The sequence below is a fragment of the Dipodomys spectabilis genome, unplaced genomic scaffold (assembly GCF_019054845.1).
Source record: "Dipodomys spectabilis isolate Male_0828 unplaced genomic scaffold, ASM1905484v1 ptg000067l, whole genome shotgun sequence".
Lineage (NCBI taxonomy): Eukaryota > Metazoa > Chordata > Mammalia > Rodentia > Heteromyidae > Dipodomys > Dipodomys spectabilis.
In genome coordinates, this window is record NW_024870744.1 from 239,540 (window position 1) to 263,277 (window position 23,738).

General features: G+C 38.9%; 1 protein-coding gene across 5 annotated transcripts in view; it reads right to left on the reverse strand.

The window, feature by feature from the left end:
- The window catches only part of Mapkap1 (MAPK associated protein 1), a 234,748-nt gene that overhangs the window by 123,524 nt on the left and 87,486 nt on the right, over positions 1-23,738 (reverse strand). For all 5 annotated transcript variants that reach the window (XM_042681086.1, XM_042681084.1, XM_042681087.1 and 2 more), the window contains exon 5: positions 8,738-8,910. In XM_042681086.1, the coding sequence (XP_042537020.1) occupies positions 8,738-8,910 (173 nt within the window). The remainder of the gene's footprint in view (positions 1-8,737; positions 8,911-23,738) is intronic.

Sequence of the window (23,738 nt, forward strand, 5' to 3'; positions counted from 1 at the left end):
CAGAGGTGGCTCATCTCAGATCAGGTCTCTGAATGTTCCCATGCTCTTTCATCCATTCCACAGATTATTTACTACCCTGTGTTAGGGACTGGAGAATACAAGTCATAAAACTGACATGGTCCAGACACAAACTCACATCTACGCTACTACTCCTAAGCCTTCTCTTAGATGTCTCTTGAGTAATCTCAGCCTTCATTACATCCAAAATCAAACTCTTCATTCACCCTACTCTGAGCCTATTTATTTTCTAGCACACCATATCCACACAGCTCTTCAGTGTTCAGTTTTAGGCTCTTCTTTCTTTTTAGTCATCCATGCTGTAGGCTTCAATGTATAAGGCCCCCAAATTCACCTTACCAGCTGATCTCTTATCTCTCCTCTGAACTCCAAGCAAATGAGTGAGTATTCAAAAATTCCCTTTAGATATAGCAAAATCATCTCAGATTAACAGCAGAAAACTGAACCCATTCTGGCCTTGCAACTCTTCTTCACACTCCAAAAGCCAATAAAAGATTATTTTTCAGAGGCTCCTTATTTCAGTGAAAGGTACAACAAAGCATAAAGACATGCAAGTCCAAACCACAGAGAGACATCTTGGAGCCACTCTTCTCCCATACTTGCCATACCTAATGCATTCTTTTCCTGCAAGTTTTACTTCTCAAACATTTCCAGAATCTGCCCACTTCTCCCAGTCCCTATGGTCACCCCTTAACACTTCTCAGTCTTGTGCCACTCTGTTTTCTCTACTCTTCTAGGTATTCCAGTCCCACTGGCATTCCTTCCTGCAAGGCTACAATAAGCTTCCTTCTGTCATGCTGTTATAGCTGCCAGGATACTCCACTCAAATGCTTCTGGTCACTTTCTTAAGAAATATCCCACTGGCTTCAGACTAGGCTCTCCTAATGGTGTTCCTTAACTTCAGAGTACTTAACACTGTGTGTGTGTGCGTGTGCTTGTGCATGTGCGTGTCCTGGGATTTAAATTTGGCCTGGGCACTGTCCAGTATCCCTGAGCTTTTTTGCTCAAGGCTACTGCTCTACCACCACTTGAACCACAGCTCCACTTCCAGTTTTTTTTGTTTTTGTTTTTTTTTGCTGGAAGTAGAAGCTTAATGAACTTTCTTGCCCAGGCTGGCTTTGAACCAGGATCCTGAGATTTTAGCCTCCTGAACAGCCAGGATTACAGGTGTGAGCCACTAGTACCTGGCAATTTAACACCATTTTAAAGCAAAAATTATGTGGATTAATTATTTTAATTAATTTTAGTTATTTTTCCACTTCCCACATTAGATTCTGGAATTCCACTAAGCACTGTACACCCAGCAAAATGCCTGGGATATAAAAAAATACTCAATAAATATTTGTAGGATGCATGAATGAATACAGATGATAAGTGAAATGAGCCAGTTACAAAGCTCTATTACACTTGATAATTTCTTCTTCCCCAATATACTGTAAATATTTTGAGTGAAGCAACAGCTTTCCTCTCCTCCATTTTAATCTTAATAACTAGAACCTTGGGTTTCTAAAAGTATTTGCTGGAGGAGTGGAGGAATGTGAAACTGTAGAGACAATAAAAACATCAGTGGTGGCCAGAGGTGAGAGAGAGGAACACTAGCCAGAGCACAGAGCTTTGGAGAGCAGGAAATGGAGGAGAAAAGCAGAAAGGCATTTCTAATTAAACAGCTAAAGTAGAGAGTCTTGTTGCCAGCTAAAGAAGATAAAGGCTCAGGATACACCAAGTGAAGCTGGGGATTGTCAGAGGGGAGGGACCATTTAGGCTGCATTATTTAGTCAAGTTCTTCTTAAGAATGACTCCAAGGACCATAAAATAGAATGAAGCAGTGAGCTAGGAAGGAGAGAAGACTAGATACAGGTGTCTATGCAGGCAGTGCAATAGGGAACTATAAGGAACACAGGACAGAATCATGTTAGCAAAGGTGTCTAGAAACATACTATATTCCTATATGCTGTCATGACATAAGCTCATGGAGCACTGGAGTATCATAGCACAATAGAATCTTGGGATATTAAGAAAGGGATAATTATGCTACTATTGCTGAATTACCACTAGTATTGATTGTAGTAGTAGCTGGCTAAAGTTACAGTCTTCAGTAGTAGTAGAAATGAACATTTTTAACAGGTTGGTTTTTGAAACAGAATCTTGATGTGTAATTCAGGTGGGTCTGGATGGAACTTGATATGTAGACCAGGCTGGACTTGATATGTAGCCCAGGCTAGACTTATTGCCTCTGCTTCCCAAGTGCTGAAATTATAGGCATGTCCATCAGAGCTAGTTAAAAACAATCACTGAGCATGTGCCATATATTTTTGCATTTTGCTTCTAACAATCTTATTAATTTCCACCTCTTATTTATGCATAAAACACCATCTTACATGAGGTTTAAGTAATTTATTCAAGACCACTTTGTTGCTAACTGTTACAACAGATATAAAACCAATGCACCCCACACTTTTAACTACTATATTATACTCAAAGATGGCAGACAAAGCTGGGACTGTGGCTCATGCCAGTAATCCTAATGACTCAGGACACTGAGAATGGAAGAATTACAGTTTAAGGACAATCTGGGCACAAAGCTCACAAGAAACCTTCTCAATCAATGGCTGGGAGTGTTGGTATGCATCTATTATTTCAACTACAACGGTGAGTGAGACTGAGAGGATCACAGTTCTAGACCAGCCCAGACAACTAAAGTTCACAAGACTATCTCAACAGAAGAAGCTGAGAATGAGAGTGTGCACCTGTTATCTGAACTATAGTAAGAAGGATAAAATGGAAGGATCTCAGTCCAAGTGTGGGCCTGGGAAAAAAGTAAGACCTTATCTCAAAATAACTAGTGCAAAATTGACTGGAGGCTTAGGTGGTAGAGTGCCTGCCAAGCAAACCTGAGTTCAAGCCCCAATACTAAAGGGGCTTGAAAAATCATTCAAATGAAGTTTGATGCTTAATGAGATAAACCCATGGCTATCTGTAAAACACATAAATTTTCTCCAAGGACTCCAGATAACTGAAGATACATTAGAATCAATCAAATCCATTATACAATGATGATCTCCACTGCATGCTATATCATATCTTGGTATATATTGCACTATCCCATATAGTTAGTCATAAGGCACAAGTGGCTACTGACCACTTTTGGAATGTGGTTAGTCTAAGTTGAGGTACACTGTAAAAGGCAAACATACTAGGTGCTAGTAGCTCACACTTATAATCCTAGCTACTTGGGAGGCTGAGATCTGAGGATCATGGTTTGAAGTCAGTGAAGGAAGAAAAGTCTAAGAGACTCTTATCTCCAATTAACCAGCAAAAAAGAAAAAACTGAAGGTGTGACTGGTGTACTGAAGTTGTGGCTAAAGTGGTAAAGCACCAGCTCTGAGTGAAAAAGCTGAGCAAGAACATGAAGCCCTGAGTTCAAGCCCAGTATCAGCACAAAATCAAAACCAAAAAAACTGTCAATTTTTAAAGACTTATGACAAAAACATATATCTAAATATAAAAAACATATGTAAAATATTAAATATATTTTAGCATATAGATTTGATATATATATATTAGTTTTAGTATAGTATATATTTATATTATAAAATATTACATATATATTATGTAGATTATGTATTTGTAGATTATATATACTGACATAGTATTATTTTGGATATAATGCTATAAAGTGATTACTAGAAAATTTAAAATTACAAATAGGTATGACATTCGCAGCTTGTATTATATTCTGACAATACTGCTCTACAGACTGAAAGTTCTACTCATGAAGCATTATAACACTCTACTTCTGTTTCTGGTTTAAAGCAAACACTTTGGGCTCTTAGTAGCTCACCTATCAGCAGCCTGATAAACAACAATAGCAGCTGAGAGACCAGTGAAATTATGTTGAATGCCTAAGGGACAACTGAAAGGAAGAAGTCAAGGAAGAGCCATTTTAGTGTATGAGAGAGTCATAATACATGACTAAAGTTTCTGCATAAAAAATGGGAAGAGTCAAAATTACTCTTGAAAGTCCCTTAAATTATCTATGAAGGCAAGTATATGTGGTTTTGTGTGAAGAGGAAGTATATATCTCAAGTTCATGACAGGGTAAAACCTCACTGAATTTTACATTTCTCTCACAAGTGAATGTTACTCAAAAGATAGTGTTTCATTTTTGAATTTAATGGAGAAATATAAATTAAGGAATGTTTTTTAAAATCTTACAGGTCAGGAAAAGGCCCAGAGAAATACTCAGCTGATCTTTGACATAAGTGCAAAGACAACTTAATGAAGAAAAACAGTCTTCAACAAATGATGTTGGAACAAGTAGATATCCACATATAAAAATATGAAATCTAGGCACTAACCTTCTATCTTTTCCCTACAGAAACTCTAAATTGTAGGCTCCAACTTTGTGGTGGATGAAACACAGGCCTCTTTCTTCACATGCTGTGACTAGTACTCTATCAATGAGCTACATCCCCAGCCCAAGATCAGGGATCTAAATGTAAAATTATATAACACATAAAAATATAAAACTTTGGGGCTGGAAAGGTGGCTCAGTGGTAGAGCGCTTGCCTTGCATGCATGAGGTCCTGGGTTCGATTCCCCAGCACCACATAAGCAAAAAGAAAAAAATAAGCCGGAAGTGGCACTGTGGCTCAAGTGGTAGAGCGCTAGCCTTGAGCTGAAGAGCTGAGGGACAGTGCCCAGGCCCAGAGTTCAGGTCCCATGACCAGACCCCAAAAATATATATATATATATATATATATATATATATATATACTTCTAAAACATAATATTAAAAAATCTAAGTAATCTAGATATTTTTGTTATTGTTTCTGAGACAGAATCAGACTGGCCTCAAACTCACTAACTTCCTGACTACACCTCCCAAATGTTGGGATTACAGGCATGCACCACCATGCTCTAATGGAGATGATACCATGAAAATATTACAGGAAGGGAGAGGGGAAACACTATCGCATAGGCGAAAACTTCCTAAGTAAAGATCCAGAATCACAACAAATCAAAGACTGGATAAATGAGACTGCATCAAACTGAAGAGTTTCTACATGGCAAAAGACACAGCTAGCAAGATAAAAAGAAAGCCCACAAAATGGGAGAAGATTTTTATATCAGACAAGGGCCTCAACCTAAAATATATTTAGAGCTCAAAAAATCAAACACCCAAAACAAATAAACCCTCAAAGAAACAATAACCCAATTAATAAATGGGCTAAAGACTTAGGGACTTCTCAGAAGAAGTAAGAATGGCCAATAGATATTATGAAGAAATGTTCAACTTCTCTGGCCATAAAAGAAATGGAAATCAAAACAACATTGAGATTTCACCTCACCCCAGTTAGTATGGCCATTATCAAGAAAACTAACAATAACAGATACTGATGAGGATGTGGCAAAAAGGGAATGCTACTGTACTGTTGGTGGGAATGTAAACTTGTTTAACCACTCTGGAAAGCAGTATGGAGGTTTCTCAAAAGACTAAACATAGAGCTTCCCTATGACCCAGCAATTCCACAGCTGGGCATTTATTCAACAGACTACAAACAAGGCCATACTAAAGCTATCAGCACAACCAGGTTCACTGCAGCCTGTTTACCATAGTCAAGATATGGAATCAATGGAATACACAATGGAATTCTATGCTTCCATCAGAAAGAATTGCACTGATTCATAAGGAAATGGAAAGACTTGGAAAATATTATATTAAGCAAAGTAAGACACACCCAAAGAAATATAGGTTGCATGGTTTCCCTCATTTGTGATAACTAGAATGTGCCTATAAATCTACAAGTAAACACAGTGGATGGTAAAAGACAAAACCAAATTACTCTTGGACATGATAAATTATACAGGACTCTAAACATTCACACAGTGAGAGGAGAGGATCACAGAGGTGCAATAGCTAACATATGATCATATAAAATGATGTTTATCAAAATGAACTCCAAGAAATGGAGACAAGAGGGTGTTTTTGTTATTTTACCGCCCCCACCTGCTTTTGATTTCTGTAACTTTTGTATGTAAGTTTAACTGTTATAGGAAAGTAAGAGGGAAGGTCAGAAATGGTAGGACAAAGTATAAACAAATGCAGCAGTGATACTCAATAGACACCATGTTGAAAATGAACTATACAACTTGTGGAGGAGGAGGATTGGGAGGGAAAAACTGGGAGAAAATGGTTCAAAAAGAAATGTACTTATTATCTGACTTATGTAACTAACTCCTTTGTATATCACTTTTACAATAACAATAAAAATAATTTTGAAAATTGTCTATTTAGAGAGTTAGAGAAGAGGTGACATTATACAATAATATACTCTTAGCTGGTTTATAACCCTAGCTACTCAGGAGGCTGAGATCTGAGAATCGCAGTTTGAAGCTGGCCTGGGCAGAAAAGTCTGTAAGACTCTTATCTCCAATTAACTACCAAAAAAAAAAAAAATAGTGGCACTGTGGCTCAAAGTGGTAGAGCAGTAGCCTTAAGTGAAAAAGCTCAGAGATGGTACCCCAAGTCCTAAGTTCAAGCCCCACAACCAACAACAAAAAAAAAAGAAAAAGAAATATATGTGTTACCTGACTTATATAACTGTAACCCCTCTGTATATCACCTTTATAATAATAAAAAATTTAATTGTCTATTTAAAAAATTTAACAGCTGGGCTCTGGTGGCTCACACCTGTAATCCTAGTTACTTACTTAGGAGGCTGAGATCTGAGGCTCACGTTTCAAAGCCAGCCTGAGTAGGAAAGTCTGTGGGACTCTAATCTCCAATTAACCAGAAAACTGGAAGTGGCTCTGTGGCTCAAGTGGAAGAGCACTCACCTTGAGCTAAAGAGCTCAGGGATAGCACCCAGGCCCAGAGTTCAAGCTCTAAGACCGACCACACCCCCCTCACCAAAAAAAAAAAAAAAAAAAAGAAAAAGAAAAAGGAAACAAAGCATCAAAATCAAAATAGAAAAACATTGACTGGCATGAAACTGATATTATGAATTACTAAAGATAAAAATTGAAGTCAGATGTCAGTGGCTCAAACCTGTAATTCTAGCTACTCAAAAGACTGAAATCTGAGGATAGACTTTTCTACTAAGACGGGTGGTAACATCACTAAACACAAATTTCTGACACTCAGTGAAATGTGGTAATATTCTATAAGATCTGAAGTACAACTAATCAGTATTTTCTCAATGTTCAATGTTCTACTTTCTCCCTAAATACTTGTAATTTAGAAAACAAATTTTATTTTATTTAAATTTTGAGACAGAGACTCAAGACTAGCCTTGAACTTAAGGCTATCTACTTTAGCCTACTGAGCACTGAGATTAAGGATGTCACTATGACCAGCAAAATAGTTGTTGTGGTGTTTTTTTGTTTTGTTTTGTTTTCATGGGTCATGGGCTTGAACTCTGGGCCTGGGCACTGTCCTTGAGCTCTTCGGCTCAAGGTGAGCACTCTACTACTTGAGCCACAGTGCCACTTGGTGTTTTGTTGGTTTTTTTTTTAATGTTATATCTCAAGGATTAACAATAATAAGCTGTCTAATAATCATAAAATAGGATGCAGTAGAAAAAGAGGCCTAATTTATAAAAGCAGAGCAAGTATTTAATAGCTCTTAAATAGTAACCTAAAAGTAGAAATGGAATTGTTTTACTATTGCCTTCTTTTTTTGCAGTTACTAAACTCATGGCATGAAATGCTAGGCCACTGACTCTACCACTGACTCCACTCTTGTCTGAGCCTAGCAAGTATTTTTACTGGAAAGGCTTCTTACTGCCACAAGAACAATAAATATAATCTTTATACTCCTAACTTATTCAGGCAATTTCTGTAAGAACCTGGAAGGATCCATGTGTGGTAGTGTAAGTCTGTAATCTCAATGCTCAGGAAGCTGAGGTAGAAAATCACAAATTTGAGGCAAGCCTGGGCTATGTTACAAGATCCTGTCTCCAAAGGAAAAAGAGAAGGCGCGGTCCCTACATTTTGCTATCTTCCAAAACTTATTGCAGGGAAGAACATGTGAAGCCCAGAACAGAATACCTGTTGAAGAAAAAATTCAAGCATGGAGAGACAATGCAGCAAAGTGTTTTAATGTTTAAAGGCATAGAGATTCTACTTTCAAGCTATCTTAACATCACTGTTTGAACCTAATGAGGAAAACTGAAAATGTAGACCTAAATTCTGTAGCAGGCAGAAGAAGTAATTTAACAATATAGAATCAACCCCTGAGTACCATCTCCCATTGCTGTAACCTCCAGCAATAACAGCTTTGACTCTGAGGTTTCCCCTCTGAAAACAACCTTAGAGGGAAATGAGAGACTCAAATACAACACCGGGAATGAAGTACCCCGCCCAGTACCAGCTCATAGTAGGTGCCCAGCAAACATCAGTTCCCTCCCATGCTACTTTTATCAACATAAAAAGCATACAATTTGTTAGGAGAAAAAAAAGTAGCATAAAAGCATACAATTTGTTAGGAAGTTATTCAAATTCATTTTTCCATGCCCAGATTTAGAAAGTCAGAAATCTATTTTACAAGCAGTTGGTGTGAAATAAGTCTGAGATGCATAGGCCCAGGAAGTGCTTAAGTACCCTGAGCTGGATCACTGGGGAGGTCTGGTTCCAGGCCAATGCCTGAAAGGACAGACTTGGCCAAGAATGCAGCTTTAATGGCTAGGAGACCGCCAAAAATGAGAGAAAGGATTACTTGAGCTTCGGCTCCCGGCCTTCACTTGTATACTGCCAACATATGAGCCCGATGAGGTCCTGCACCCTGGCACTGGCCATTGTCACCACGGTCATTGGCAGCAGTCTGTCCTGGCTTGAGTGCAGGGGGAGGTAGACATCAATCTTCTTGGTTGCGGTTGTACCTACATGACCCTGTGGACAGAGCACATGCATGAGAAGTGAGCACAGAGCCACAGCCACACAGACCCTTCCAGGGCCACAACCACCATTCTTCGGGCCTGAGTCCATACTCCCTTTCCTTTTGTTTTTTTTTTTTTTTTTTTTTTTTGGGTCCGGTCAGAGAGCTTGAACACTGGGCCTGGGTGCTGTCCCTCAGCTCTTCAGCTCAAAGCTAGCGCTCTACCACTTGAGCCACAGTGCGACTTCCGGCTTTTTTTCTTTTTGCTTATGTGGTGCTGGGGAATCGAACCTAGGGCCTCATGCATGCAAGGCAAGCGCTCTACCACTGAGCCACCTTCCCAGCCCTGTATTTTTCTTTTGTAGTACTGGGTATTGAAGCCAGGGCCTCAACTTGAGCCATACCCTCTGCCTCAACACAGCCATTTCTCATCTGCTCTGAGCCCAGGCTACGCCTAAGTGGAAGTGCTGTGTAGTTTTAAGGGTCTCTTTCCTTTAACATTCATATTCTACTGGTCCAATGGCTCAGCCTCTGAGCACTACTAAAAGAAATAAATAGGCTGGGTGTCTGTGGCTCACACCTGTAATCCTAACTACTCAGGAGACTGAGATCTGAGGACTGAGGTTTGAAGCCAGCTGGGGCAGGAAAGTCCGTGTGACTCTTATCTCCAATTAACCACCAGAAAACCAGAAATGTGGCTCAAGTGGTAGAGCGCTAGTCTTGAGCTGAAGAGCTCAGGAACAGCACCTAGGCCCAGAGTTCAAGCCCCACGACAGACAAAAATAATAATAAATTAATTAAATAAATAGACCACTCAGAAAGCTGGAAATGGTACTGTGGCTCAAGTGGCAGAGTACTAGCCTTAAGCACAAAGAGTTTAAGGGACAGCATGCAGGCCCTGAGTACAAGCCCCAGAACGAGCAAAAGAAAAAAGGAAAAAAAGAGAAATAAGTAGGAGTGTCAAGGAGAGTTGACAAGTGTGTTTAGTAGTTTTGTCAATAACTCATATGACCTTGGAAGACAACATTTGACCATGGCATCAGTTGCCCTCCCCAGCAATCACCATACTACTGCTACTGCCTGAGAGGTTGAGACAAGCAGCCTCAAATGCTGACATTCTCTCTGGGGAAGTGTTTACATTGGGACCAAGTGCTTGGCCTCTCAGAGTCTGCAGAGGTGACTTCCCTCATGCACTTTCTGTTACTCCAGTGCCCCTGAGTTCAAGTTCCACTACTACTCGTGTCAAGCTGCTTTATGTATCTTCCCCATCCTCCTCATTCCTGAGCCCTCCTCTCTGCTCTTTGAAGCTCTTGCAATAGTCAGAAAATCTTCAGATGCATTTAAAAAAAATTTTAAGGCATTGTTGATATTTGAACTCAGGGCCACATGCTTACTAGGCAGTTCTCTACTACTTGACCCCTTTTGGCCATAGATATTTTTTGAGATAAGATCTTGGCATTTGTTGCCCAGTTGGCCTGGACTGTGTTTCTCCTACCTTTGCCTCCGACATAGCTGGGATAACAGGCATGCACTACCCACATCCAGCTTGGTGGTTGAAATGAGGGTCTCATGAACTGTTTTTCCTAAGCATGCCTTAAACTACAATCCTTCTGATTTCTACCTCTTGAATAGTTGGAATTATATAGGCATGAGCCACTGCGCCTGGCCCTCAATTTCTTTGTAGAAACAATTTCTCAACTTCTGTCCTTAAAACCTGCTGTTTGAGTTGAGGATACTTCTTTTTCTGCTGCCCTGAAAGGACTCCTTTGCCTTCCTTTCCTATCTATTCTCTTTCCCTCCCTTCCATTCTCCTTCTTTGTCCTTTTCTCATTAAAAGATGTGTAGTTCCAAGGATTCCTTTCCTCCTCGGAACATGTCTACTATGCAGGATATTAGAAAAAAAGCCCAAGTAACTTAAGTCCAAATCAGAGCATATAAGGAACCCCTATTCCCTCTTACCCCAGCAGTAGCAACAGCCTCCTTATTGGCTGCCAAGTTAACAATCTAGATTCTTCTTTCTTCCTTTACTATTTTCTCCTCTAGCAAGATCTAGTGTGTCTACTTCAAAAATACACTTCAACGGGAGTCTCATCGATAGATGATGTTGGGACAACTGGATAGCCACACACAAAAAAGAGTACATGGAGCTGGGTGTGGTGGCACATGCCTGTAATCCCAACTTCTCAGAAGTTTGAAGCCAACTCAGGTAAGATTAGCAGAAATCCCTATCTCAAAAATAAAAATAAAAACAAAAGAGATAGAGTAAGCATTCGCCTAGCAGGCTTGAGACACTGGTTTCAATCTCCAGTACCAGACACACACACACACACACACACACACACACACACACAAAAATAATTTGAACTCCTACTTCATCAAAACATTTATTAAAGATGAATCAAAGACTAAATGTAAGAGATGAAAATATAAGCTTTTAAAAAGAAACATAAATATAATTATTAGATTATGCAATAATTCAAAGGACAAGCAACAAAAGGTCATGTTAAAGTCCAGCTTAAGTATAGAGTAAGACCATGTCTCACAATCAAAAGTTTAAATTAAAGCCAAGTACCCTGGTTCATGGCTGTATCCTGGGAGGCTATGATCTGGAGGATCATGGTTCAAAGCCAGTTCAAGTAAGACTGTCTTCAAAGTAACAAACAAAAAGTAGAGTTGGAGACCTGGCTGAAGTGGCAAAGCACCAGCCAGCCAAGCAAGCTAAGTGAGTATAAGGCCCTGATTTTAAAATCCTATTACTGAAAAAAGAGAGAGAGGGAAGAGGAGAGAAAGGGAGAGGAAGGAATAGAAGGAGAGGGAGGAATAGAAGAGGAGAGGGGAGGAGAGAAAGGAAATGAGGGGAGGAGGAGAAGGGAAGGGAGGGAAAGTTAAATCTCTTTGTGCCACAAAAGAAACTATCAAGAAAGTCATAGGCTCACACCTGTCATGTTAGCTATGTAAGAAATAGAGATCTGGATTGTATTTCAAGGCCAGCTCTGGAAAAAAGTTAGTGAGATTGCATCTCAACCAACAAGCCAGATGTGGGGTACACGCTTGTCATCCCAGATGAGTAAGAGGATGGCAGTCCAGTCCTGTCCGGGCAAAAATGCAAGATACTAAAAAACAGGCAAAAAAAGGACTAAAGTCATGGCACATGTGGTAGAGTGCTTGTCTCAAAAGCAGCATGAGACTCCCCAAGTTCAAACCCCAGTACTGTGAAAAAGAACATTGAAAGAAATAAAAAGAAAAAATTAGTGAAAAGTCTAGAATATCTACAGCCTACAGTAGCTTGAGAATGCTTATAACTCAACATAAAAAGAAAATCCAGTTGGGCACCAGTAGCTCATACCTGTATTCCTAGCTACTCAGGAGGCTGAGATCTGAGGAAAGTGGTTCAAAGCTAACCCAAGCATGAAGGAAAAATCTATGAATCTCTTATCTCCAATTAACCACCAAAAAGAAAAAAGAAAAAAAAAAGCTAGAAGTAGAGCTAAGGCTCAAGTGGTAGAATGCTAGCCTTGAGCAAAAAAATCTCAGGGACAGTGCCTACTAGGTCTTGAGTTCAAACCCTAGGACCAGCACAAAAATAAAACAAAAAAGATAATTCAATTAAAAACATTGACAAAGTATTTCAAAGAAGATATAAAATTGGTCAATAAACATACAAAAAGATGTTCAATATAACCAATTGTAATGAAAATCAAAATCAGAGGTATCATTTTTGTTTTTTATTTTCTTTTTCTAGAACCAAAGTTTGAATGCATAGTCTTGCACTGTAGCTTGGCTTTCTATGCAGTGCTCGCACTCTATCACTTGAGCCATACCTCTAGCCCTCAGAGATACCATTTCATAATCACTAATATAGCTCTAATTAAAAACAAAAAATCCTCCCCCCCAAAATCCCACAATAAAAATGCTTGACAATAGTTCATAAGGATGTATAGAAGTTAGAGCCTCACACATTGCCAGTGGAAATGCAAAATGATGCATCCATTGTGAAAAGCAGTTTGGCAGTTTCTCAAAATATTAAACAGAGTTACCAGATGACCCAGCTATTTCCCTCCTAGGTACATACTCAAGACAATTTGAAAACATATGTTCACATAAAAACTTGGACCTGAATGTTCATAGCAATGCTATTTATAACAGCTAAAGAATGAGAACGACCTAAATGTCCTTCAACTGGTAAGTGGATAAACAAAATCCATACAACAAAATATTACTTAGTCATAAAAAGGAATGAATTACTAATACATGCTATAATATGGTAAACCTTGAAAACATTACTAAGAAAGAAGCCAAACATAAAAGTTCACTTACAGTCTAAACCCATTTATGTGAAATGTCTCGAGTAGGCAAATTCAGAGTCAGTAGATTATAGAGTTTAACAAGAGATGGGGAAGTAGGTACTTAACAGGTTTGTGATTTTCAGGGTGGTGATTGAGAGAAATGTTCTAGAATTACAGTTTCATAGCACTGTGAATATATTAAAAACCTCAGAGTTAGACACTTAAGATGGTTAAAATGGTAAATTTTATATGAGTTCTATCACAATAAAAAATTGAAAACTATTTCAAACCATCTAACTTCTCTCCTCCACTGCCACCAAAATACTATCAGATTTTACCTGGACTCTTATAATAGATTCCAAACTGACCTACTGTTCTTCTGTCTACTCCAACTTGGTAGGCTTCAAAATAGTTGAGTTGGGGATGTAGCTCAATGGTAGAGTGATGTACAGGGCCCTACATTCTACCATCAGGACTACACATGTACACACACCACACACACACACACACCACACCACACACACACACCACACCCCCCCCCCACACCCTCTTTAAATTCTTTCAGAGTAGTTGCCAGGCACTGATTAAAATCCAACAAAATGCTATATGATCTGGCCCCTGCCCACTCTCCCTCCCGCCCGCTCCTCAGAGTTTGGCTACACTAAACTTCTAAGTGCTCTGGATGTGTGCACTTACATGTGTGTACATAGCTTGCCTGATCTCCCACTTTCATGGCCTTATTAGGTGCTATTCACTACATTTACAGGGGTCTTTGTCAGAGTCTCTACACACCCAACTCTTTACCCTGCCTGTTGAGCAGTCACTAAAGTTCCAGGTTTGTTTCTTATATGCAAAATGATTATAAAAATGCATCATAAAATATAAAACTCATGTGAGGATTACTTTTGCTATTACTGTTGTTTATTAAGGCTCAGTTCCTAGGACTTCTACTCAGAGAAACCTTCACAGATAATGCTATAGAAAGAAGTTACTTTCACAGTTACTCTCCCATCCACATCCCATTTATTTAAGATACGTCATGATTATGTACAATGTATGGGCTTTCCCCGTAAGCCTTGAAACTTCCATGAGGGCAGTGATAGTGTCTGTTTATTGTTCCATGTGATACTTAGCACTGAGACCAAGAAGCTGTTAAAACTACAGAAAGAATTTATAAATGACTGGCACAAGGACACATGGTAGGTTCTCAACAAACATGAGTTTCCTTCATTCCCTTGCTCTTCCTTCTGGGCCTGTTTCCTAGTCAGAGAGGGAGATGGAGAAACTACATGGGTTTCTTATATTTCTATCATTCTAAGGTGATAAAGGTCAGAACCAGGATAAGAAAATATAAGACTTTTTTTTTAAATTAAGAGAAACTTCAATTTTCACGTGACCTGGCATCTAACATTAGATCAAGTGATATTTTTTTTTCTGAGTCTTTATGAATCAACCAGTACTACTACATAACTCCTCTCTCATGCTTATGCCTATGTGTGCACATAACCCCACTTATGCTTTTCAGTTCCAAAGAAATAATCCTAATGGCTGGCTAAGACTTCTCTAAGCAGCCTGACAGCTAGCCCTGTAAAGAAGGTAAAGAGTTTAAAAGTGAATCTGGAAGAAGTGTCTGCCCTTCACACAACCTTCAGTGTAGACACAGATCAACTGCTTGTCACTCTTTTCCACTTTTACTTCTGCTTATTCTTCCTCCTGTGAACTAATGCTGAGGGCTACCGGAAACACCGTATCTCAGGACATGGAGACACACGCAACAAGAGATGGCTATCTCTAGCTCAAGTGGTAGAGTGCTTGCCTTGAGTTGAAGAGCTGAGGGACAACGCCCAGGCCCAGAGTTCAAGCCCCACGACGGACCAAAAAAAAAAAAAAAGAGAGATGGCTATCTGCTTTGAAAACTGCGGAGCAATGTGCTAGACAGGGTCACAGTTTTCTTTTACTCACACATTTCTTTACACATTTCTTTTACTCAAGCTCATTTCACGATCACATGGGGCTAAAAATGCATGTCACAGGGACCCTAAAAATAGTACAGACTAGAGATAACTGTTAGGTAAACTCTGCTGTGTAGCTACATAATCTCAATTAATTCATAGCATAATTCTAAGGCTTCTACAACTACCCTTATATTTCGCTGAGAAAGCTAAAGCTTTTGAGGCTAGTCACCTGCTCACTATCCCACTGTCAGTGCAGAAGATCCAAAACTCAGTTCCATGCCAGGGAGATTCCAAAGCCGCTACTTCAAACACCAATGCTTCTTTCCTTAAATACACTCTGAATGCTATCCACTCCTACCCTTACACGAATAAACAACTTCCTCCTTTCCTTCTTCATAGCACAACCAAAGCTCTGCCTACAACAGCCTCCCATAGCAGGAATAAGAACTGAGGACTAAGAATTGAGGGACTATACACTGTCACTGACTGCAGGACAGCCACTCCTTAGAGTTAATGTACTCCTGCAGATCCCTTATCCTTCCCATTTTATAGTAAAATGGCAAATGTGGGGGAAACTATCACAATATTTACGGTAAGTACTTATTAAATGAATGAAGCATTTTGTCTTTTTAATCTTCTGATTCCATCTTGAGGCACTGATGACGAGAAAAAGTGCCTCACACAAACTCTGAAATTATATATTTTTTAATAAGGAGCCTTTTTTGAAAAAGCTCAAGGTGGTGGCAGTTAGCTCTATCTAATAGTCCCTGTGTTGCAATATTTAGAGGAAATCATCTAAAACATAAAAACAATCCATCAACATAATAGAAAGTAATTAACTTATAAAAAAAAATAAGGTGACCAAAGGATTAAAAGCATTCATCACCCATCAAGGAAAGCAATATTCCAAAGGCCTAACATCAAACTATTAAAAAGCAAGTAGCAATAAACAAAGATTCTGTCATACAGTTTTTACTGCATGGCAATTTATGTGTTCCTTAATAAAAGATTGGGGAAATAGAGGCAGAATTAGAGGAAAAGGAGAGTAGCAACATGGATAGGGGCAATTCGATCCACTTTATCCTTCTCAGTCACCCATGCTTTCCACAGTATCCAATGAAACACCATGTTCTGAAGACAAGTCCAGTAAAAACAATGAAGACGAGACCCCTCAGCAAACTCCTGGTCTGCTGGAGACCTAGACTGTGCTGAGTTATAAGGAGAAAGTAAAGGCATCCTGAGAGCCCAGAGGCAATCCCACTCATGAGCTTGGGAAAGGTCTCTTAGATACAAAAATTTACTCTTCATCTATTAGAACCATTAGTCCAGGTCAAAGCCACTTATGAATTTAGCTACCACATCAACACACCAAAGGGTGAGCAGCAGTTCGTTCTAAGATGTGAAATTGGGAGTTACTTTCGTGTTCTGCTTTAAATTTTTCTGCATTTTCTACAACGGGTATTACTTTTATAATAGAAACCAAAGAATAAATGCAATTACAAACTAAAGAGGAAATTATAAAGTAACTACCACTGAAGACTAAATAGTATTAGCTAAGAGACCAAGAGGTTTGATGTTGAAAACACAAGCTATATTAATGCATCTGTCAAATATCAAGAGCCTACCATGTAGGCTTGGGCTGTAGTTCAGTGGTAAAGCACTTGCCTGGCACATGCAAGGCCCCAGGTTCCATCCAACCACTAGAAAGAATAAACCAAAGGAACATTTATGTGCCAGGTGTTGTGACATGCTGCTAGAAATAAGAAGTTGAAAATATAATTCACCTACCTTCCTCTGGCAGGCTAAATAATTTTTATTGAAGAAAAGTAAAAAGTAATAAATCCACAATCAGCTGGTAATCTTGAAGTTGACTGATACTCCTTATAGCAGCCCCTAAATGAGGGAGAGAGCCCCAATGCAGATTTGGAAAATATTCAAGTTCAACATATCCAATACCAGTTTTTGTCTTCAGTGCTTGCCTCTCCTATATTCATTCTCAGTTAAGGCTTTCAATATCTACTGTCACTCACACCAGAAATACTCTCCTTTCTGCCTCATCCTCCGTATCCAAATGCTCCTAAAATGTCTCACGAATCTTTCTCCTTCCTTTCTCACTGCCCTAGTTCAGCCTTCATCACCTCTCAGCAAGATGACTGTAGTCCCAACTGCCTCTTTATCTCTGAAATTTCTCCTCACTCAAACCTTTATCTCCTTATTGCAAACAATATGATCCTTCTTGTTACATAGACCATTCCAACCAGAAACACATGATGGAGATCTTCCCAGCTCTCTGATCTAGCTTCCCAGCTCCTTAGCATGGCAGTTAATAACCTTCACGATCTGGCCCCAGTGTATCATTGCTCATGTATATGGAGCCATAGCTCAAGAGCACAGACTTGGGGTCAGCTGGACCCAGGTTTGAATCCTGTCACTTCCATAACTAGATTTTAGATTTTGGGCAAAAAACCTCTGAGAAAAGCAAATATGATGTACTTGCTTATGATGTGACTCATTTGGGAAAGCAAATTTTATACTCACACACACATACCTGATACCAGCTAGGTGCTGGTGGTTCACTCCTATAATCCTAACTATTCAGGAGGCAGACCTGGCGGAAGTCTGAGTCTAAGCCCTAGTACTAGCAAGAGAAGAAAGGGGAAGGAGGGGGAAATGAAAAGAGGAGGAGGAAGGAAGGTCTTTAAATTCAAATGTCTTTCAAGAGGTAAAGTCTAAAATAATTTCCTCTTCTCTGCTTTCTCAGCAATATGCTTAGAATTTCACATTATTCTGTACCTCACCTCCCCACCTCTGTCCTCACTTTCAATCCACTGTGAGTTACATAATGGGAGAAAATGTATCTCATCCATTTTTCATTCTCCTTGGGCCTAGAACATGGCAGAGGTTTGGAGTTAGCCTGCTGAAATGAAGGACTCCACAACTACCTCTTGTCTTCTGTCCCAGCTAAACCTGCTGTACCGTGCTTCTTTTACTTAGGTCCACTCTTCTCTGAGACATCCCCAGGACCCAACACAAGATCTGACTTACACATGCTGATGGAATAAAGCTTAGTATTCATAATATGTTTTGCTATAGTACAGCATAAAGAAGTAGCAGCAACTAGTTTTCCCACAAGCATTCTTTAACATAAATACGCACATATTCCAAGATGTTGATTACTGGTCAAAGGGTTATGTGAATGCTATATAGCTTGTTATACATTGGATAAAGCTTACTGTCATGAAAAATGTCTTTATGTCAACCATGACCTATCAATCAACATTATGAATCAGAGTTCATCTAACTGATGATTAATAATTAGCTTATAAAATGTAAAAAATACTAAATTTAAAGTAATTTCTAAAATACAGAATATAAATAAGTACTAAATGAAATATACAGAATATGAACATATGGATAAACTAAAGCATTAAATCTATACCAGATCTTTGTCCATGTGATCTCATTAATAAAAATTATATATATATATATTATATGCACACACACTGCCTATCATAAACCTAATTTAAAAATTAGGTCCCTGTTAGTTTCCAAAATAGAGGAAGTAGGAAAATAATAAACAGTTTTCAGCTTCAAACCACCTTGAAATAAGAACTATCAAGCGACTTAGCTGAATTACGTCTTATAGACATAAGGTTTACTTAGCAGTGCTACTTAACATCAAAGTCTGTTGATAGTAAATTGAATACCAGGTCTCCAAACTTGCTAAGTGTTCAATTTTTCTTCCAAGAGAAAGGAACAGAAAGGATAGATAGTATGGCTTCTACAATTGAAGAGACAAAAACCAGACAACATTATTCCATTAGTCACAACTGCACAAGCAGATCATTATATGTAATTTTAATGCAGAAATAAATATATCAGTCTAACCAAGTCAAAGTAATGATCCAAATTGAAAGAAAGATATTCACAGCCTTCAAAAGAGGAAATTCTCCTAAAGGAATGGCAACACCCTCATTCTGCCAGTAGCTTCTTTCCTTGCTTTCTCAACAAGGACCAATGGGTGTCATATTCTATTAGTAGTCTGGTGGTTAATAACAAAATACATAGACTTGTTACAGGGCCTCAAATAATCACGTCTCTGATGATATTTAATAGACTTCATTTTATTAGAAGTAATGTTCAAACAAAATCTGGACTAAGCCTGGTTTATCTGGCTATGAAAAATAAAAAAGCTGAATATGAAAAAAAACCTTCCAAAGCTCATAACATTTTTTTTACAGTCAAAAGTGTAGCAAATAAATGAATATGAATACATTTTGTATAAAATTCTATGACAAATCCATTCCGAGCTCTGGACTTGGCTTTGTAATGCTATCTTAACCCTCAATAAATCTGGCCTGCTTAAAGACTATTAAATTAACATTTCCCTGATATGGCACCTGTAGTCAGGTTAATTTGTCAAAAACATTTCTACAGTTTGTCAATGGACACTGCTTTTTCTGACAAGTTAAGTTTAAAATAAAATTGACAAAATCTCATTAATTTCCTCTGAATCACCAACCTTAGTTCCATTAAGTTTTTATTATCATGAGCATCAACTGTCACTTTTTCTTTAACAAGGTCAAGTTCTGATCTGAGTTCTTCCAGAATCTTTGCCAGAGTAACAGAAGCTAGAGATAGTTCAGTGCGTGATTACGAATATGCGTTTTAAGTCAAATAGTCCGGAGCTCAGTTCCCAGCAAAGCTACTTATAGAGTGAATTTGGACAGTTCAGCTTTTTGACTCAGTCTTTCCTCATCTATGAACCATGGATAATAATAATGCTTCTTCATGGAGTCATAGAGAGAATTAGATGAGACTATGCAGGTAAAGGACTTGTCTCTGTCCATAGTAAATGCTCAGAAACACTGTTTGCCTATTACTTTTTCTTTTTTCCTACTTCTTTTATAATTTATTTTTTTTGGGTCCAGTCGTGGGGCCTGAACTCTGGGCCTTGGTGCTGTCCCTCAGCTCTTCAGCTCAAGGATAGCGCTCTACCACTTGAGCCACAGCGCCACTTCCAGCTTTTTTCTTTTTGCTTATGCGGTGTTGAGGAATCGAACCCAGGGCCTCAGGCATGCAAGGCAAGCGCTCTACCACTGAGCCACCTTCCTAGCCCCTTCTTTTGTAATTTTATATTTAAAAATCAACTTTTGCTATCATTCATAGAATTTTTAAACTATAAGGAACCTTCAGGGCCATCTGCAAAGCATTTCAAGAAAATGGTTGCTTTACAACTGCTTGAAAGTATCCCCACCATGAAGGCCCTGTCACCTTTGCTTCAATCTTTGGGCAAATAGTTCCATTTTGATGGCTAGGAATCTATGATACAGGTTCTCTCCTTCTCTTCCCTCACCTCTTATATTGAGCACTAGACTCAGGGTTTCATTCCCAGTCCTTTTATTTTTAGTATGGTTTTCAGATAGTGTCTTACACTAACTTTGTCCCAGCTTGTCTCAAACCATGATCCTCCTATCTCTACTTCCTGAGTAACTGAGACTACAGGTATGTACCACTACACTATGTTTCTTTCTACTGAGGTACAAACACCCTGTAGATTTTTACCTACAGGTTTTACTTCTAGTCCTTAAGACAACTGAATAAGTCTACTCCTAGCTACTTCCATGGCTACTCCATTATTTTAAGACATCAAACAAATTCAATTACTACACACAACATAATAAAGGGAGCAAAATGACAATTTCCAGTAGTTTTTCTTAAGCTAGTGATTTTTGTAATAATGTGTGTGTGTGTGTATACACATACCAAGTACAGGGGCTTGAACCGAGGGCCTAAGTGCTGTCCCTTAGCTAATTTGCTCAAGGCTGGTGCCGACCACTGAAGCTACAAAGGTCTTCTTCTTGTTTTTGGGTAGTTAATTGGAGATACGAGTCTCACTGATTTTCCTGTCTGAGTTGGCTTTGAGCTATGATCATCAGAACCCAGCCTCATGAGTAGCTAGGATTATAGGCATGAGCCACCCAGGGCCCAGTTGTAATACTTTCTTCTGTAACATTTATAGCAAATGTATATTTACACTCCTAGAAACCAAAACAGAAAAAGGAGGGGGTTGTTCTCAAGAAAAATATTCTCTAGGGCTGGGAAGGTGGCTCAGTGGTAGAGTGCTTGCCTTGCACGCCTGAGGCCCTGGTTTCGATTCCTAAGCACCACATAAGCAAAAAAGAAAAAAACCGGAAGTAGTTCTGTGGCTCAAGGGGTAGGGCGCTAGCGTTGAGCTGAAGAGCTGAGGGACAGCGCCCAGGCCCAGAGTTCAGGCCCCACGACCAGACCACCCCCCCCCCCCTCCAAAAAAAAGAAAGAAAAGAAAAAATTTCTCTATTTTAAATAAAACTTCCAAATTTTGGTGCGTTCTTTCTCTCTCTCTCTCTCTCTCTCTCTCTCTCTCTCTCTCTCTCTCTCTCTCTCTCTCTCTCTCTCTCACACACACACACACACACACACACACACACACACAAAACTAGTTTATCTGGGCACTGGTGGCTCATACCTGTAATCCTAGCTACTAAGAAAGCTGAGATCTGAGGACTGTGGTTTGAAGCCAGAATGGGGAAGAAAAGTCCCCACGAGACTCTTATCGCCAATAAACTAAAAAGCTGGAAATGATGCTTTGGTTCAAGTGGTAGAGCACTAGCCTTGAGCAAAAAAGGCTCAGGGGCAGCGCCCATACCCTGAGTTCAAGTTCCAGGATGGTCAGAAAAAGCTCAAAAAACAAAACAAAAACTAGTGCCAGGTGCCCGTGGCTCACAACTGTAATCCTACTCAAGAGGCTGTGATCTGAGGATCACGGTTCAAAGCCAGCCCAGGCAGGAAAGGCTGTGAGACTCTTACCTCCAATTAACCACCAAAAAACAGGAAGTAGCACTGTGGCTCAATGGTAGAGCGCTAGCCTTGAGCTGAAGAGCTGAGAGACAGTGCTCAGGCCCAGAGTTCAAGCCCCATGACCAACCAAAAAAAATTTTTTTAAGTAAATAAACACCACAAAAAAACTAGTTTAAACAATAAAAAATAAAAATCAGTTTAAATAAAATGACTTATCCTGAAGTCTGAGTAATAGACTCAATTCATTTCAAGCTGTTTATGTTGAATAGGTAAAACATTTGGCAAAAATGAGGTGGGGAATGTGAAGAAAAAAAAAATAGATGCTTACCTGGTACCATACCAATGAACATTTTTCCATCTTAAATACAGAAAGGAATTCCTGATACCACCAACTTTGCCATCATGGGGTATGAGTCCCCTGGCCCTACCAGCTTTGAGCTGTGCAATCATGAACCAGACTACAGATTTTTTTTTTTTTTGGGTCCAGTCCACCTTAGCTGAGACGATAAATTCACACCACTATTCCTAACTATTCATTGTGATGGGGTGGTGTCTCATGAACTCCTCATCTCAGCCTTCCTAGTACTAGGATTATAGGCATGCCTCACCAGTACCCAGGTTCTCTAACTCATTTTGAAAGAAGAGCCACAGTATTCTGTTCTCATTTATTCTGGGGAGGGTTACAGCATGTACCAGAATGTATTCTCACACAGGTACAATCCAGCCATCTTAAAACCATCTTTATAACATGTAAAGTGTCCATTTTGAATTTTCATAGCCATTGTGGGATTCTTTAGATCATTAATGTTATACAGCCTTTTGCACTTAATTATATAAACAATGGCTTCCATTATGACGATAATATCAGATGGGAAAAGTAATTTGTATGAACTAAGCCCCAGTACCTAGCATAAGTTTAGGAGCCTCTTATTATTAAATCATTTATATAATAAAATCAATATGCTCTAAAAGTAAAAATAGGTTTTTAGGCCATAAAGAAGAGTTAGATGTTTTAAACACTATCAATTATCATAATATAACGAGTCTTTTCAAGATTTAATATCAACATTTAAAATTAAAACTCAATGGAGAATGTGTATTTGATTCCATTACTAGATGATGTATCTCTAGAAAAGGTTATAGTACTGCCATTACCATCCTCCTAAATTACATGGAAATTTTGGTACAACCCTCCAACTGCCTCAAAGCCAATTTAATTCCAGGGGACAGTGAAGTATTTCAAGAACATAAAGTTGTAAAAGTATTGAAGGATATAATCCAGGTGTAGATAGATAGATAGATAGATAGATAGATAGATAGATAGATAGATAGATAGATAGATAGATAGATAGATAGATAGATAGATAGATAGATAGACAGATAGACAGATAGATAGATAGATAAAAGATTTCTTATAGTTTCGGTTGATTAAATATTCTAAAATTCTTCAATGTCAATATTCACCTTAAAATTATACTGTTTTCCTTAAAGAGTTTTGTTTTGTTGGTCATGGGGCTTGAACTCTGGACTTGGGTGCGGTCCCTGCACTCTTCAGATCAAGGCAAGTGCTCTACCACTTGAGCCATAGCACCACTTCCAGTTTTCTAGTGGTTTATTGGAGATAGAGTCTCACAGACTTTCCTGCCTGGGCTGGCTTTGAACCACGATCCTCAGATCTCAGCCTCCTGAGTAGCTAGGATTACAGGCATGAGCACCTGGCTAAATAGTTTTTTTTAACCCACAAGCTTTTATATAGTAGGT